The 17,034-nt window shown below is 43.2% G+C and overlaps 1 protein-coding gene across 6 annotated transcripts in view; it reads left to right on the top strand.

Annotated features, from left to right (window-relative positions):
• The window catches only part of LOC147423921 (midasin-like protein), a 238,227-nt gene extending 221,529 nt beyond the window's left edge, over positions 1-16,698 (top strand). For all 6 annotated transcript variants that reach the window (XM_086500901.1, XM_086500903.1, XM_086500902.1 and 3 more), the window contains 12 exons: positions 5,116-5,201; positions 5,274-5,435; positions 5,508-5,723; positions 5,822-6,154; positions 6,247-6,384; positions 12,445-12,648; positions 12,746-14,551; positions 14,642-14,923; positions 15,000-15,176; positions 15,292-15,390; positions 15,496-15,621; positions 15,993-16,698. In XM_086500901.1, coding sequence (XP_086357027.1) covers positions 5,116-5,201; positions 5,274-5,435; positions 5,508-5,723; positions 5,822-6,154; positions 6,247-6,384; positions 12,445-12,648; positions 12,746-14,551; positions 14,642-14,923; positions 15,000-15,176; positions 15,292-15,390; positions 15,496-15,621; positions 15,993-16,028 — 3,665 coding nt within the window. In that variant the 3' untranslated portion in view covers positions 16,029-16,698. The remainder of the gene's footprint in view (positions 1-5,115; positions 5,202-5,273; positions 5,436-5,507; positions 5,724-5,821; positions 6,155-6,246; positions 6,385-12,444; positions 12,649-12,745; positions 14,552-14,641; positions 14,924-14,999; positions 15,177-15,291; positions 15,391-15,495; positions 15,622-15,992) is intronic.
• The last annotated feature ends 336 nt before the right edge of the window (positions 16,699-17,034 follow it).

Raw genomic sequence — 17,034 nt, 5'->3', positions numbered from 1 at the left:
GATCTAGGACCATGATTCCTAGCAACGTATTTAGCAATTGCATCTAGATCTATCCCAAATCTTACTGATGTCTGATTGACTAATCCCATATTGCGATCATGTCCATAGATTTCCGAGACCGAAATGCTGCAGTCATTTGGTCAATCATTGCAACTGTACTCAAGCACTATCGTGTGCGAGTAATCAATTTCCAGGGATCCCAATCCATCACACACTAAGTTCATACTAAATAGAGTGGTTCAATCATTCAGTTCTAGCTGTGTTGCCATCTCACCCCGCAAGAACTCTTGGATGCGCACATGATAGTTCCATTGAATCATTCGTGATTCAAAATTCATGATTCCATATTAGGTTCATTCGGAAGCTGTCACAACTCCAAAATCATCATCTTAATCCTGTTTTCTGTTCACAAAAGGCAAGATCTTCCATGAAACATTAATTAGTTTCATACTTAAATCAAAGTCATCTTCAAAAAGTCCTATTTCATTAATTCATAAAGCAAAATAATGCTAGTTCATCCATAATTTTCTATCTAATATCTGTTCTAGAACGAGTATCTCCTCGTTTGCTCTACTTTCAATTTGTTAGACATCCTTATTCTTGTGCCATTTTGGGGCGTTGTGCAAAGATATGTCCTTGTTCTCCATATTCAAAACACTTTCCTGCTTTGAAATATTCATCTGTTTGGGCTTCTGTCAATCGAGATCGTGTCTCTCTCTGTCGTCTGAAAGGTTTATCTGGTGGGTAAGTCAAGTTACCCAAATGCATAGCAAATCCCCGCTTAGCATGTCCCATCAATTGTTGTATGGACTCTGACTTCTTCTCGAGACAGTAGTCTTGAATGTCTTTGGGAAGTCCACAACAAAACCATTCAATTTGCTCCTTAAAACTGATCTTCTTAAAGGACGAAGCAGGTAGTAAGACATCCCAAAAGCATTCACAGTAAGTATCCAAAGGTTCTACCTTGATCATCTGAATATGGTTCTAGCCAGTAATCACGTCTCGTTCGTATTCTTGAGCGAGCCATGAAGAAATAAAGAGTTTCTTAAACTTCAGCCACTTAGTCAATGCTTCTTTTCCTAAGAAAAGAGTGGACCATGTCTAAGCAATTGCCTTTCAAAAAAGATGCTGTCGTCTAATCTTGGAGTGCTCGGTATAGCGGCCTCCAGAAAATGCTATGTCAAACTGTTGGATAAAGGCTAAAGCCTTGGGAGCATCTTGAACCCTTGAAAAGTACTCAAACTTTACTGCATGTCCTCCCTCTTTGAATTCCTTGGCCTTTTTGCCCTTGTTGTCGAGAAAATCATACTAATTGGCTCTGCAAAAGTGCTTCCTTTTTTAATAAAGCGTATGGTCTTTTCGTCGTTTCTTGCCCTTTCTATCCCCATCACTCGAGTCAGAAGAGGATGAGCTCTTCGAGGTGTCGAAGAAGATGAGGACGAACTGGACAATCCTTCGAAACGTGCACGCTTCTTCTGTTTTCTTCCATTCTCAAAAGAGGACTTTTGGCCCAAGTAACCAGGGAAGTCAGTTCCCTTGTTACGTTTCTTCAGTTCCTGCTTCTTTTCCCCCAACAGTTAAATGACTCGTCTTTCAACCAGGTCCTCCAGTTCATCTTCAGTAAGCATCCGTGGGGCAGGAGGTTTCTTGAGGGTTGACTTTATTGGGGAGTTGATGGCCTTCTGCCAATGGGTGTGGACCTCGTCAATCGAGTGCTGGGTCAAAAATTTGGCGTACTCAGGATCCTTTGCAAACTTGAGGATTTGCTTTGCACAATCATCAGCCTATTGTTGACACTGCATTTCCATCAATTGATATCCCGTACGTTGAGGTGGCCTGTACTCAAGATTTGCTGATCCGTTCAAATTTCCCGTGATGTCTTCTATTTCCGAGGTGTCAGGAGGGTTCGTTTGATTCTTTCAAGACTCGTCGTTTGAATCCATGTGTGTCGCGGTAAGAGGATCGGATTTCCTGCTAGAAGAGAAATCGGCCTCACTTTGATACCACCGTCACAATCTTGGACACCCCAAGACGAGAATCCAACATGACACACAAGAGAATCACTTAAAATGATCGACCATTTCAACTTCTAGCTTCTGACACACGTGCTCGTTGCCCCCCCCCCCCCCCCCCCCCCCCCCCTCCGCCCCTACTCATGCGCGCAGCCCCCCTATCCGCCCCCTACGCGCTCTGCCCTGTCCGCTACACGTCACCCGCCCGCTACCCATCGCCCACCCCACCCGCTACCCTGTCCCCCTGCGGACCCACTGTCCCGCCCGCCTGCTTGCACATTGCCAATTAGCCATTTCCCCGTCCGCCTTCACTTTACCTTTAGCCACTCCCGCTTGTCAGGCCTCGCCAGCACCCTCGACCCGCTCAGTCCATTCCCCCTTCGTCGACGCTTCTCCGCCTTTTCTTCACAGCAACAGACACGGATGGAAGCTCAAGCTCCGCCACATAGGAACTCTAATGAAGTTCGCTCGCCCGACCCCACTGAGCCCACCATTCGACTTGCTCTATCACCGACAGAGCAAGCGAGCCTAGCCGCAGAGGTGGAACGCTTGCAGGCGACCTCCGTCATCTGCAAGATTCTCGACACGAGACCCAGCAGAGGAGAGCTGCATGATCTTCTCCAGACCCGCCTTCTCGAAGAGGTGGGCAAGATCTTGGATGTTCAGCTCCTCGAACGTGGCTACTATCAAATAGAGTTTGAGACATCGAGATGGCGTCCAAGGTCATCGCGATGAGCCCCTTGACCATTCGACAGTGGAGACATGGTTTTGACCCAGCTTTAGATGTTCTGGTAGAGGAGGCAGACCTTCCCATCTTCGTCTGCTTTCCTAGTTTGAGGAGGGAGTACTTACCATTTTTGTCGAGGATAGGCTCAGAGATTGGGACTGTCGTGGGGACACCTCGCACGGCAACCTCGGTGGCTGCCAAGGCGGCCGGCATTCCCCCAGTACGTGTTTTGGTTAGGGACACCCACTCTCTCCCCAAGGTTATCCTTCTTCCTCAGGTGAGTGGGGGTTGGTTTAGACAGAGCATGGAGTATTCGGGCCCCCGGAATAAATGCTTCATTTGTCAACAGATGGCCATCTTGCGAAGGCCTCTCCACGGAGGAGACCCCGACCTACACCATAGGTCCAGCCCCAGCCCTCAAGGGCTGGCTAGTAGCAATAGAGTCACAGAGTACGTAGGCAGAACCACCCTCCGAGCCTAGGGCTCAAGCGGAAAGAGGGCTGGCAGCAGGTTCGAGGTCGACGTCAGCAGGGGCCACCGCACTAGCCTGGCACTCAGAGTGGTCCTCAGGCTCTTGCCTCAGGTCCTCAGGCTCTTCCCATGGGAAACTGATTCAACCCTCTTCAGCAGGATGAGGTCCCTGCTCTAGCCTTCACCTGAGCCTCATCCTCAACAGCCCCTCTCCCCCCGAGTTCCCCCTCTCTTCCGCCCCTCCCCCCCCTCCTCCTCCTCCCTCTGCCTCTCCATCTCGCCCTCCTACCTTTGTCGATCCCCCTTGTCCCCTTCTCTCCCCCCTGCTCCCTCACCTCCTCCCGCTCCAGTCCTGCAGCCGTCCCAAGAGGCAAGGCCATCCTCGGCTGCTAGGAGATCTCTTGGCAGCGCCTTTGCCACGAGTCGATTAGCAAGAGAGGGACAACCTTTGTTGCGACCCTCTCTTCTAGTGTAGACGTCTCCCTTTGCAGCAGTTCCTCATGGTCTGACAAGCTTCGACATTCGTCGCCGTTGGGATTTCTCTGCCTATGAGGTCACACGGTTTCTCGGCGACCCCTCACCAGACCTTGAGGCAGCCTGCTTCATAGTTCATGTGGTGTTCCTTGCAGCTAGGGGGATAGAGACCTTGGACTCGTGGTTGGCATCTCTTTTCCCCTATGAGGCAGGGACCAGGTTGAGTGGACTGTAGACTCAGTGTTGGAGTGGCTGTAGATACAAGCCCTAGAGTTCTCTCTTCACATGGGAGACCCAGGGGTTACACACTTGCTTCAGACTCTTTGGCCATTGGCCAAAGTTTGTTGTGACACCTCCAGACGCAACAGGATGTAGACACATTGTGGTTCACTTTTTTGCTGACATGCAGAGCCCGCTATGCTATATACATGTATGTTCTACAACTGTCTCACTTTGACCAACACACACACACAAATAGAGTTAGTATGAGGGGGGAGAATCCACTCATGAGCGGATTCTCATGGTCGATCAATACCAACATGACCAAAATTCAGAAAGCATCTGAGCGTGTCTATAGGCAGTCTAGGTAGTTTGTACATTTTAAATGTGCAAAAGACAGTGCCAATTGTCATTATATTTTTTGCCTCAATGGCCAACATCGAGCATGTAGGAGACGTTAATAAAGCTTTCTTTTCCTGGGCCCCTCTTGGTATTTCTTTTATATTCCTATGACAAAAGGTACAACTGTCAAGGAGGTTGGTCTTTGCATCTGCACATGCTAGACTGCCTATCTACCTACCTACCTTGTATGGGTCTTCTATCTGGACCAAGAAAAATCTGACGTCTGCTTGACAACTACAGAAAAAACATGTCAATACATAGTGGCCCACTTCTCAAAGAGACATCTAGAAATCTCCATGGACTAACCGCAAAGAAGTGGGCAGGCAAGTATATGTATGTATGTATGTATAATTCTACAATTGTCTCACTTTGACTAACACACACACAGACAGAGTTAGTATGAAGGGGGAGAAACCGCTCATGAGCGGATTAATACGATGAAGTGAAATCTGGTCGTTTGCATTTGCAAAAGCTCAATGCCAATACGATGTAGTGGAAAAGGAAAGAACACACATGCAAGAGTGTTTGAAGTCAAAAATTGAGAATATGTGGCTTGAATTAATATAAGTTCTCATTTTGTAAAATTTCTGGTTGATTTAAAGAACCTTGGAGAGTTTTTTAGGTTGACGGCTACCGCAATGAGAAAGTTACTATATTTTATGTGGAAAGAGTTTACAGGTGGCTAAGATTTATGATTGTGGAGTACAACTGTCTCCAATTGAAGAGTTATATTAGGCAATTCAACCAATGGAAATTAAGTTAATTAGATGATATCTGTCGTCGATTCGCTTACACATTTTTCTGTGTCAGTATGTTCAAGAGACTCTGAAAATCATGACGGAAAAATCATTTCTCATACGCCAGATTTTGAACGGAAATGGTTGTGGATTCAGAAGGTATTTTGTTGATTTCTCTTGAATCTGTAGTTTTTGTAGCATTTGATGTTGAGCCTATATATCATTTTTCAGGGCCTCCTTGATTCCCTTTACAATACTCTTCTTGAGACATCATTGCTGTATAAAAAGGCAGCTGTCATGCAAAGCTGTCCTTGTGATTGTAGCTCTTCATCAGGGTTGGAAGTTATTATTAATGGTCTTGAAACATTGGCAGAATCTTTGAGTGCTTGCAAGGTACGTACAGGTTTAATGTGCTTCTGTATCTTACATTAAATGGTAAAACCCTTATATGCGGTGATTTTGCAGAGAAATCTTGATGAGCTTTTGGTTCCGGGTATATATCTGTTTGCAGCGGATGAAATAGAGTCATCTTGGCCTGCCTTAATTAGTCCAAATGCAATAAAAATACTTCGTGACAGTTTCGCTGCTGTGTCAAGTGTGAAGAGTTCCCTTGAGATTTTGTTCAGGCAAGCAGACCATGGCTATTCAGGCTCAAGGCCTCTGTGGGAACTATGCTGCAAGGTGTCCAAGAATGCCTATGAGATTCATCTAAGTAACAGATTATCAATGACAGGTAATTGTTCAAATGACTGATTATACTTTGTTATTTTCTTATGAAGGCGTCAATTATGTTTCAAGAGTATGAAGAACAATGCAAAGAGAGGAGCTCGGGCATAGAGATGGATTATGCTTTGCTGGAAGATGCTTATAAAACACAAAGAAACCAGCTCATTACAGAAGTTTTACTTTCAGTACAAGAACTTACCAGAGTCAGTAGTCAAATAAAAACTGACAGCGTGTCAGATGAACATTTTATTCATGTGGGGGAAAGAGAGAAAATAACTATTGAATCTCAAAAAGTGCTCTCATTGACGTCATTTATGAAGGAACAGATGTCTTCCCTTAGGCTTGAAAAACTTTATCAAGCAGCTCTTGCCACCATTCTCTTAGGAGTAAGTTATCTTTGTGATCTTCTTGTGTGTCCCTATCTTTCTATCTGGCTGGAAGTGGATGGTTGGACTGATTATGCGAGTTTTTGCTGCAGGTAAGACAGTCTGGTTCAAAAGATGTAGCGACACAAAACAATCTGTGGAAGGATTTCTCAATTATTGCTAAAATTTTGGAGCTCTTAGTTGCTACTGGCTTCACGGTTTTTGTGGATTATGTGATGTTACATAAATCTGTAAGTCCATTTTTTTAGCTTGATGGGAGACCTGATGAACAGTGTGTGTAGGTAGAGAAGCGTAATGATTGGAGAGGAGTTTTTTTGGTCATTGTAGCCCTTCGGTAGCAACCAGAACATCCAGGACATTGTCTTCTGGGCCTTTTCCGAACAGCATCCTTGTTTTGATACGTACTCCGGTATTTGTCTGTTGTCACAAGCCTGCTCTAGGAACAAGAAATGTTTCTTAGCTCTGGACCAAGGACTAATAGAGTAACAATGGCGGTATATAGTGTACAGGCTCAGTCCGTGCATGTGTGACTGTGATCCAAGACTCATGATGACGTAGAATGATGGACTCGTATGGACATCAACTGATGACTCTGCATAAACCATGAGCACTAAGACAACATTGAATATATACAAAAGCCAAAGTATCTAAGGAAGGGATAAGCTGAGTAGGCTATTGTGGTAGAGAACCATCCAAGCGGGAGGTGGTCTGGCAACCACACAATTATCTGTTTGCCAAGTGCTTAGTTGCAAAGTGCCGCCCAGGACCAATCCAAGAGTAGGACTAGCCCACCTATAAAGTGCCCATCCAAGACTAGGACTAGCTCACTTGGTCTACCAACCAGAATGGGCTACAACTATCTTTGACTATGCTAGCCCAAATAGGCAATGGCCGAATGTGATCATGGATGATGATGTTATAGAGTACCCTAGACTGGGAAATATCATGCCAATTGGGGACTTTAATACAAGGACAACTTGTGCCATTTTCTATATAACTCGGGGATTTTTTGGAGTATTAATGTGGAAATCTTGACATTGAGATAGTTTCTGGGCATTCAAGTTGATGCGTTAAATATGGTATAAAGGCCTTTTGGATGGGAGCTACATATGGATTAGCCTTATTATGCAATTGCATAGATCCCAGTCAACTTTGTCGTAAGCCTTTTCAAAGTCGAGAAGGAGTATCACAAGATCCTCTCTTCGGAGATGTGTGAGGGCCAACGCCTCCCAGAAGGTAAAGTTGTTGTCAAGGATACTGCACTCCTTGACAAAACTTGTCTGAGTCTCATATATAATGCTCTCAAGTAGTGGCTGAATTCTCAAACTTAGAGCCTTTGCTAAGATTTTGCATTAAGGAACCACCCTCCTTGGCAATAAGGTAAATTGGACCCTCACTCAAGTTGTTAGGCATCTCTCCAATGTGCAAGATGTGTTGGTAGGCGCTACATAGATCCGAACCAAGCAGCTCTCAGGACTCCAAGAAAAAGACAAGTGTCAAACCATCCTCCCCTAGGCTACCTCAGGGAAGTGCCCTGAGGGCCTTATGGAGCTCCTCTACCTGGAGAGGCATCTCAAGTCTCTGACGCATTTCCTCGGTAACTAAGCAAGGCATCTGTGCCCATACGTGATCTCTGCATGCTCTCTGACGCTCTGGCAGAGGCTCAGCTGAAAGCAACTCACGGTAAAAGTGAGTAGCAACTGCACATATATCCTCATGCTCTGAAGCAACCGACCCATCAGGTCTCCTCAATTGACTAACATTGGTGCACGTATGACAGGGCCCCACAGTCTCAAAGAACAAAGGAATGTAAAAAGATGGGCAATACTTTAATTTGTATAAGTTTGATGACTCTCAACGCATCGGATAGATATAGGATATATGCATGGGCTAGGGTATAACCCTAACCAACTAGTTGGTTATAGTTTTAGGCACTCTGTAAGGCATGTTTTAGGCAAGTCGCTTGGTTCAAGTGTTTAAAAAGTTATTAAGTGGAAAAGAACTTAGAGGCATACTGATCAGACCTTTAAGGACTTTTTATCCGAAAACAAGGCCTTGAATGGTACACAACGTTGTACATCACATGTAGTCCTTTGGCCTACCATCGGAATGCCAAAACATGGCTCTACGGAACCCTATTAACTCTTTGTAACCCCTACAACATGATGACATTAGCCCACAACAGACTAAGAGAATTCTCGAGCTAGTCCATTGATAAGTACTGGAAGTACTCAAATTAGCAAGGATTTTTCAAGGAAGATTGGAAGGGTCATTACTTTGATTGGAAACTTCACAAGATACAACAAATGTCCAAGGCAAGAGGCGACAACTAATGTAATAAGTGGAGGAATGTGGCTCCTCCGGTGAGAGAGTATTAGATACACGTGTGCTATAAAGCTGTTCGTAGGCTATAGACTCTGAGGGTTGATCATCAAAAGTTACTCCCTCAGAAGATGGGCGCTCAAAAATTGTCAATTAGCATGTACATTTATCAACAATCTCATATCTTTGGCAAGGAGAGCATCGGGGGGCTGGGGGAGTACTTGGCAGTCGCCACCAACATAGTATGATTGCAGAAAAGTGCCTCATGCAGCCACATCTATCTACTATTTTTCTTCATTGCAGCCCATACATGTCATTGTCGGGGGTGTATACAGTAGTATAAACATCAAAGATAATCTATCTGTCACAAAAGGATGACGAGGCATGTCCGTCAAGAAACGGACAAGGTTTAAAGTTATAAGTTGTTCCAACTTATAGGGTCCCATCCGATGGGGCCCTAGGGGACGCGAGTAAATTATATTAAAAAAAAACGCGTGAAAAGTGTTGACGTGGCAGTTGTACGGACGCTTCGTGTGTCGCACTGGCTGATGACGTGGCAATTGTACGGAATTCCTTGATTTGCCTTGCAGCCTAGGGGCAGCGCTAGCTTTTGGGAATGAGCTTTTGAGTTTGAAGCTTTTCATGTACTGTTTTTGAGAGCCCAAGGGGCCTTTAAATATGAAGCCAAGGCCACTATTTCCCTTAGTTAGCTCACAAGCTTTTGAGCAGAGAGGGCCCGCGGGAATTGTAACTTTGCTCAAGCATTAATATAAAACTAAATAATGAAAGGGGCGCCAGATTTTGGGGCCAATACTTCTGGGCATGGAACGGTATGCTGACTCTATTTCAGTTGTGATAAAGTGTTTTTAAGTGATTTCTCGTGTGTCCTATCAGATTTTCGACTTGGGGTGTCCAAGTCTGTAACAGTGGTATCAAAGCTCAACCAATTTTCTTTCCACCGAGAAATTTGAATCTTTAACCGCGACACACATGGATTCAAGTGATGAATACCGCAAGAATCAGAACCCACCCGGATCAAGTGAAGCGGCCTAAAGAATATGAACAAGTGGAGATGCAACGTCAACAACAGGTTGATGCTTGTGCTAAGCAGATGCTCCAGTATCCGAAGAATCCCCAGTATGCGAAATTTTTGACCCGGCATCCAATTGATGAGATGGATTCTCGATGGCGTACGGTCATCGATTCATCATTAAAATCCGCATTGAAGAAACCACCTGCCCCGCGAATGCACGAAAAGCCAAGGAGCGTGTACGCTTCGAGGGTGTCTCCGATTCATCATCATCCTCTTCTGATAGTTCCAACAGCTCTTCCTTTTTTGATTCCAGTGATGAGGGCAGAAAAGGCAGGAAGGACGAAAGAACCAAAGACATGGAAAGAGCAAGAAGAAGGCCAAGAAAAGCAAATCCCATCAAAGATCTTGGAAATTTTTGGACAGTTCTGAGGAGGATTCATCCTCTTCTGAGAGTTTGGACTCTGATGACCAGATGTTTTATTCAAAGAGAAAGCATTTTATAGAGCTAATCAATACGACTTTCTCAAAGATAAGAGCGAGAAGGCCAAAGAATTCAAGGAGGGTGGATAGGCAATTAAATTTTATATCTTTTCAGGTTTTGAGATGCTCACAAGGCCCTCGCTTTTATTCAACAATTTGACATAGCTTTTTCTGGAGACCGGTACTTACAGCATTCCAAGATTAGGATGGCAGCATCCTATTTGAAAGGAAATGCACGTACATGGTGGTCCACTCTTGTGTTGCGAAAAGAAGCACCGACAAAGTGGCTAAAGTTCAAGAGACTTTTTATTTTCTTGTGGCTCACTCAAGAGTACGAACGTGACATGATTACTGCCTGGAATCATCTTCGGATGGCCAAGGCAGATACTCTAGATACTTATCGTGAGAGATTTTGGGATATTTTTCTGTCTGTCTCATCTTTTAAAAAGATCGGTTTTAAGCAGCAAATCGAGTGATTTTGTTGTGCACTTCCCAAAGAGATTCGAGACTACTTATTACAAAATTTGAGTCCATACAGCAACTGATGGGACATGCTAAGCAAGGGTTTGCTATGCATTGAGGTAACTTGACTTATCCAACACAACAACTTTCGATGAATGATGATAGAAGAAGAGGAAAGAAAGATGCACGTCCCCGATTGACAGAGGAACAGAAAGACGAATACCTCAAAACGGAGAAGTGTTTTGATTGTGGGGAACAAGGACATATATTTGCGTGGTGTCCCAAAAAGGCGCAAGAATGAGAACGACGGACAGACTAAAATCGAACTGAGCGAGAACATATCGCTCCAAAACAGATATTGGATAGAAAATTGAAAGGGATACTAATGTGCTGATAGTATTTTTCTTGATGATTTTATGAATGAACAACTGTGAAAGGGGAAATTCCCGAAGATGACTCTGATTTATGTATGAAATTGATGTGTTTAGAAGATCTTATTAATTCTGTACAACTAATAGGTGAAATCGAGAATGAGATCATGATGAATTCACATCTGAACGCAATTGAGAGCAATGATAGCTTCAGAATGAGACTGATCACGATAAGAATCATGAATTTTGAATGATGATGAATGAGATGACTGGATACTGTGGTGAGCGCATCAAGAGTACCCGAGGGATGAGATAGCTACAAAGGGATAAGATGAGTAGACTGAATGATTGTAACACTCTGTAGTATGAACCAAGTGTGTGATTTGTGAACTAGAATTCCCGGAAATGAACCTGATTTTTGAGTACTCACTCATGTGATTGTGTTTGAGTGCACAGGATTGAAAGACGAAATGACTGTAGCATTGTGGTTTTGAGAAATCTATGAACATGATCGCAATAAGGATTAGTTAATCCGACATCAGTGAGGTCTAGTGTGCATCTAGATGCGATTGCTAAATACGTTGCCAAGAATCATGGTCCTAGATCTGGATGGATTTTTATGTGACATGATTTGAATGTAATGTGAATGGTGAGTGACTGTCGTCTTTGTGCAAGTGCTGGATTTGTGTCGTCCACTGCGTCGGAACCTAGAGTCACTGTCTACTGAAGTAGTTTGTGGCTTGTGTCTGATTTTGTAGGCGTAATCGAGGGCGATTACAATTCTTTCAAGAGGGTGTATGTCACAAAATGATGACTTGGCATGTCTGCCCAAAAACGGACAAGGTTTAAAGTTATGAGTTGTTCCAACCTATAGGGTCTCGTCCGATGGGACCCTAGGGGACACGAGTAAATAATAATAGAAAAAAAAGATCGCATGAAAAGAGCTGACATGGCAACTGTACGGATGCTTCATGTTTTGCGCTGGCTGATGACGTGGCAGTTGTACACGATTCTGTGATTTGCCTTGCAGCCTAGGAGTAGCACCAGTTTTTGGGGATGATGCTTTTGACTTTGAAGCATCATCCCCAAAAGGGGCACCAGATTTTGGGGCCAATACCTCAGGGCACGGAACAACACCGGGCCGTGTTGACTCTATTTTGAGTTGTGATAAAGTGTTTTTAAGTGATTCTCTCGTGCGTTGTGTCAGATTTCCGACTTGGGGTGTCCAAGTCTGTAACACTATCCTACATAGTAGATGATTTCGATATTGTTTTTCTCATGATAAATTTGGGAACGATGCTGATTCCAATTGTTATTCCCTTGTTCAGGGTGTTGGTCCTCAGAGTTAGAAAATCAACTTGAGACTAGGGATTCCCTAAGATGTAGACCCTTGGACTCTACACAATTGTCCCTCTAGATTGATTCTTGCCACCGAGTAATTGAACAAGAGCTATGGCTTTCTTGATAGTTTTTTATTTTGTTTCAATCAAATTGAGGACGGAAGTGTAAGTGGCATCGCTACCTGATCGCGTTAAGTGCTTGTTAATTTTTTGTGTATACATCCTTTTGAAGGGAGAGGAAGGGGGAAATCTTAACTAACTCTTGTTGTGTTTTGAATGCAGCTAGCAAAGTTGTCATATGTACTTGGCAATTTATTTGAAGAACTTTTTCAAGAGGGATTCTGCAAAACTCAAGCGGAGGCTGAACAAGAGCTTGCATCCAATGTTCAAGAGGCTTGTGGAACTGGCATGGGTGAAGGCCAAGGGAAAACAGATGTCAGTGATCAGATAGAGGATGAGAATCAGTTGCTAGGCAGTTCTGAGAAGGTGTTCAACTCTGCTTTTTGTCCCTCTAATAAATCTCGCACTAAAATGTTTGTAGAGCTTGCATAAAGAATACTTTTATGTGTACTCCTTTTCTCAGGATTTGCAAGAAGACAGAGCACGTGAAGACAAGGATATGTGTGCTGAAAAGGGCATAGAGATGGCTGAAGATTTTGAAGGGGATTTGATGGACATTAGTGGCAGTGAATCTGAGGGGAGTGAGCAAGATGATGATGAAGATGTACAGCTAGAATCAGAAATGGGGGAAGGTGGTGAGAATCAAAACATTGTTGATGAAAGCCTATGGAACAAGGATGATGCAGAGGAGGTTGGAGGTGATAGGGTCGAGAAGTATGAGACTGGATCCTCTGTAAAAGAGACCTGCTCTGACCTTGAGTTCCGGGCAAAGGAAAAAGATGCTTATGGTTCAGAGGATGAGGGCAAGGTGGAGCAGAGTCAGAAGGATTCAAAAGTTTCTGATGAACCTGATCAGGTTGACGAAGATTTTGACAGCACACTTGAAAAAAGGGATGCATACGAAGCACCAAGTGGGATTGATCCCTCTGTGGATGCTGATGTTGATGAAACGAAGACTGAAGTAGAAGATCCGGATGACTTTGATGATTTTCCATTTGAAAACATAAACGAGTCAATGGAGAATATGGATGTTAATGATGATGTCTCTGAAACAGAGGAAGCTGGAGGCCAAGAGCAAGAGCCACCCAGTATGGCAGTTGACGGTGAAACTGGTGCAGATGCCGAGGAAACGAAACAGGAAAGTATTGCAGATGAAAGTTCTGAAGGCAATCAAGAACCTCATGTAAATCAGAATCTGGAACATCCATCAAATTTAGTATCAGATAATGGTCTTTCACAGGGTATGAGTGCTGCAGCAGACCTTCCAGATCCAATCTCTGGGCAACAGAGGTCCTTTGATGCGTTGAGTTCATTACCACATACAGCATCCATGGAATTAGCGTCGCTCGAGGAAGTTCCAAGCGAGCCTGTTAATGGACCAAACATGACACCCAGTAATTCACAGATGGGCTTATCTGACGGAACTGGGCAGCAAAAACAGAGCAAGGGTTTCGATTCACATGGAAAAGAGGATAATTTGCAGAATCTTGATAGACTAGATGCTAATCCATACAGGTCCCTTGGTGATATCCTGAAGCAGTGGAAGGAAAGAGTGACCGTGAAAGATGAAAGTTCTATAGAAACAGAAGGGGCAGAGAAATTTGGTGAAGAGTTGGAAATTGAAGGATCAGAATATCAGTATGTCAATGAAGACAGGGATATTGGACCACAAGCCCTTGGGTCTGCCACCTTTGATCAAATGAATCAAAGTAAAGTGAGTGAAATGGATTTTGAACAAAATATTCTGAATGATGATGTGGCGGTCCCACTTGGGAATACGAAGTCACAAAAAGAAGAAGAAAACTTGAAAGATATAAATGAAATATCACGTGAGCGTAGTCAATATGACTCCATCAGAGAGGATGAGGATGATGACATTGACACACAGCATGCTCTTAAAGATGCAGGCCTGGATCTTGAAATGCATGAGGTTTTGTTCAAAAATGGGGAAATTCATACAGGGGATAGAAGTTATGTGTCGACAAAATTGGACCAGACTGTGAATGACAACTCAGCCATAGATCTGGTGTCAAAAAACTTACAATATACCTCAGAAGATGTTCACCGTATTCGAAAAGAGCTTGAAAATGCCTTAAATATGGATTCACAGAGCATTGAAAAAGCAAGATTGCTATGGGCAATGTACGAGCAGCTTACAACACGCCTATCGCAAGAGCTGACTGAGCAGCTGAGGTTGATTATGGAGCCTACTTTAGCATCTAGACTTGAAGGTGACTACCGGACTGGAAAGCGGATCAACCTCAAAAAGGTCTGCTATGCTGGTCTTGTGGATCCGGGCCCTGTGCATAGTTTGATATGTAAGATTGTTTGTTTTGCTATTTACCTTTGCTTGTGACAGGTCATACCATATATTGCAAGCCAGTTTCGGAGAGATAAAATTTGGCTGCGGCGGACAAAACCTAGCAAGCGGCAGTATCAAGTCGTTCTTGCAATTGATGATTCTAGAAGCATGTCTGAGAGTCACTGTGGGCATTTGGCTCTGGAAGCTCTGGTTACTATTTGTCGATCTATGTCTACCCTAGAGGTCGGACAGATGGCAGTGGCCAGCTTTGGACAGAAAGGAAACGTTAAAATTCTGCATGATTTTGATTCCCCTTTTACTGCTGAAGCAGGAATCAGGGTAAATAAAAGAACACAACTTATGAAGTAGACTGCCACTGTTTAGGGGTGCCCTAACATTGTCTGTTTATATGCAGATGATTTCTCAATTTTCTTTCAAGCAAGATAATACAATAGCTGATGAGCCCATGGTTGACCTTTTACATTACTTGACCTGTATGCTTGATGTTGTTGCAAAGAATACCAGCACTTCTGGGCGTCAGCAACTTCGACAGTTGGTACTGATAATTGCAGATGGACGATTCCATGAGAAGGTATCATTCAAAACTTGTGGATTTGAACCATAAGCTGCTATTTTCATAGAACCAACTCATCACAAATCTGAACATCGTTTACTGCTTTGAATGAGATCGGTTGTTTGAAACTTAGGAAACATTGAGGCGTTGCATTCGAGAAGCTATTTCTAGAGGCCAGATGCTCGCTTTCATTGTTCTGGACAGCACACAGGAATCTATCATGGATGTTCAGGTGGAAAAGGGACCTCTTTAATCTGGGTTTTAGCTCCCTAGAGTGGGAACATGCTTAAATTTCATTTATGTTGCATATTAAGGTTTATGCTTTCCTATTTTGCAGTCTGTGTCCTTCAGTGGTGGGGCACCTACATTTTCAAAATACATTGACACTTTTCCCTTCCCATACTACATCCTATTAAAGAACATAGAGGAGCTACCGCGAACTCTGGTTGATCTTCTGCGCCAGGTGATTTCTCTATACAATGTGTTTTGTCATGAGTAACCACGAGTTTGATGCACATAGATGTGTCAACATTCCTATTTCATTGTGACGCAAATTTCAACCATATCCAACATTCTTTCCAGTCCTCCAAGCATCATGGGTTAGTAAGTGTGCCCATATGAGTAAGTCATGGATGTGTTTTTTCTCCAGGGTAACATGCCTTTATCACTATTCTAAAAAGTGAACTTAGTCCAAAAAAGCTGTCACTATGTTTAGGGTAAATTACCAAAATACCCTTGTAATTTGTGGAAATTCTGAAATGCCCCTCAAATTTCAAAATTCCCAATTTACCCTAGAATCATTGTTGTTATTAAAGTGAATTTTTGCTGTTGCAGTGGTTCGAGATGGTCCAGCGCGCAAGACTGCAATAACCAGGACAATAACACAGTGACTGTACACATTACAAAATTGGCATAAGAACCATCTGATCATGGTCGCCATCAAAAAGTGGCGCTTTCTGAATGATACATTGCTATTCTACAACTTGCAGCAGCTTAAGGCATGTTGATCCTCAAGGCAGCTCAGTCTATGGGTGCCTTCAAGGCATGCTCATATCAAGCGTGTTCTCTCTGCAGATCGACCTTGAGCCTTCTGGAACTGACAGCCATGCGACTTAACCAAGTATATGCCCTAAATATATGTAAAAGGGATTCAAAATAACATTTAGCTGTGAAGTATTGTGAATAAGTCTGTGAAATGAGAATCAAGAGGAATGTGGGGAGTACGACGATTACCTATCACGCCACACATTTCCAAAGAGACTTCAAAGATGAAAGGTCTTCCATAATAAATAAGTCTTTGTAAGTCTCTGTATATTTGAACATATATTTCCTACAAATGGAGTCGTGTAACAATGTTCTAATGAAATACTGGATAAGCATCGAGCTTGATTAAGATTCTCAGTGTGTAAATGTGTGTCAAAGTACCTTCTTTCTATGTATCCTCTTGTAGCAACATGTCCTCCACATACAACCCATGATGCAAGTATATCACCTTCCCATTTAAATATATGAGGTGCTCTGAGTTGGAATGTTACAAAAATGTGTATTTTGTCATACGGGCTGCTTGGTGTAAATCGTATGATGCTTATCTTGTTCACCATGGTTGGAATAGTGTGTAAATGTGTGTCAAAGTACCTTCTTTCTATGTATCCTCTCGTAGCAACATGTCCTCCACATACAACCCATGATGCAAGTATATCACCTTCCCATTAAAATATATATCAGGTGCTCTGAGTTGGAAATATACAAAAATGGTTGGAATAGTGTGTGCAATTCCCATTTAGAAATTGCAATCCTATTGTTCTGCATATATACATTCTGCTATTGCTAAACCTTATGTATATATCCTACAAATTCTTGTGACAGTTGGTCCTAA

This window comes from Adiantum capillus-veneris, chromosome 26 (genome assembly GCF_014529385.1).
Source record: "Adiantum capillus-veneris isolate H3 chromosome 26, ASM1452938v2, whole genome shotgun sequence".
NCBI classification, from domain to species: Eukaryota; Viridiplantae; Streptophyta; class Polypodiopsida; order Polypodiales; family Pteridaceae; genus Adiantum; species Adiantum capillus-veneris.
The sequence above is the reverse complement of the archived record's forward strand: the minus strand, read 5'-3'. Positions and strand labels throughout refer to the sequence as shown.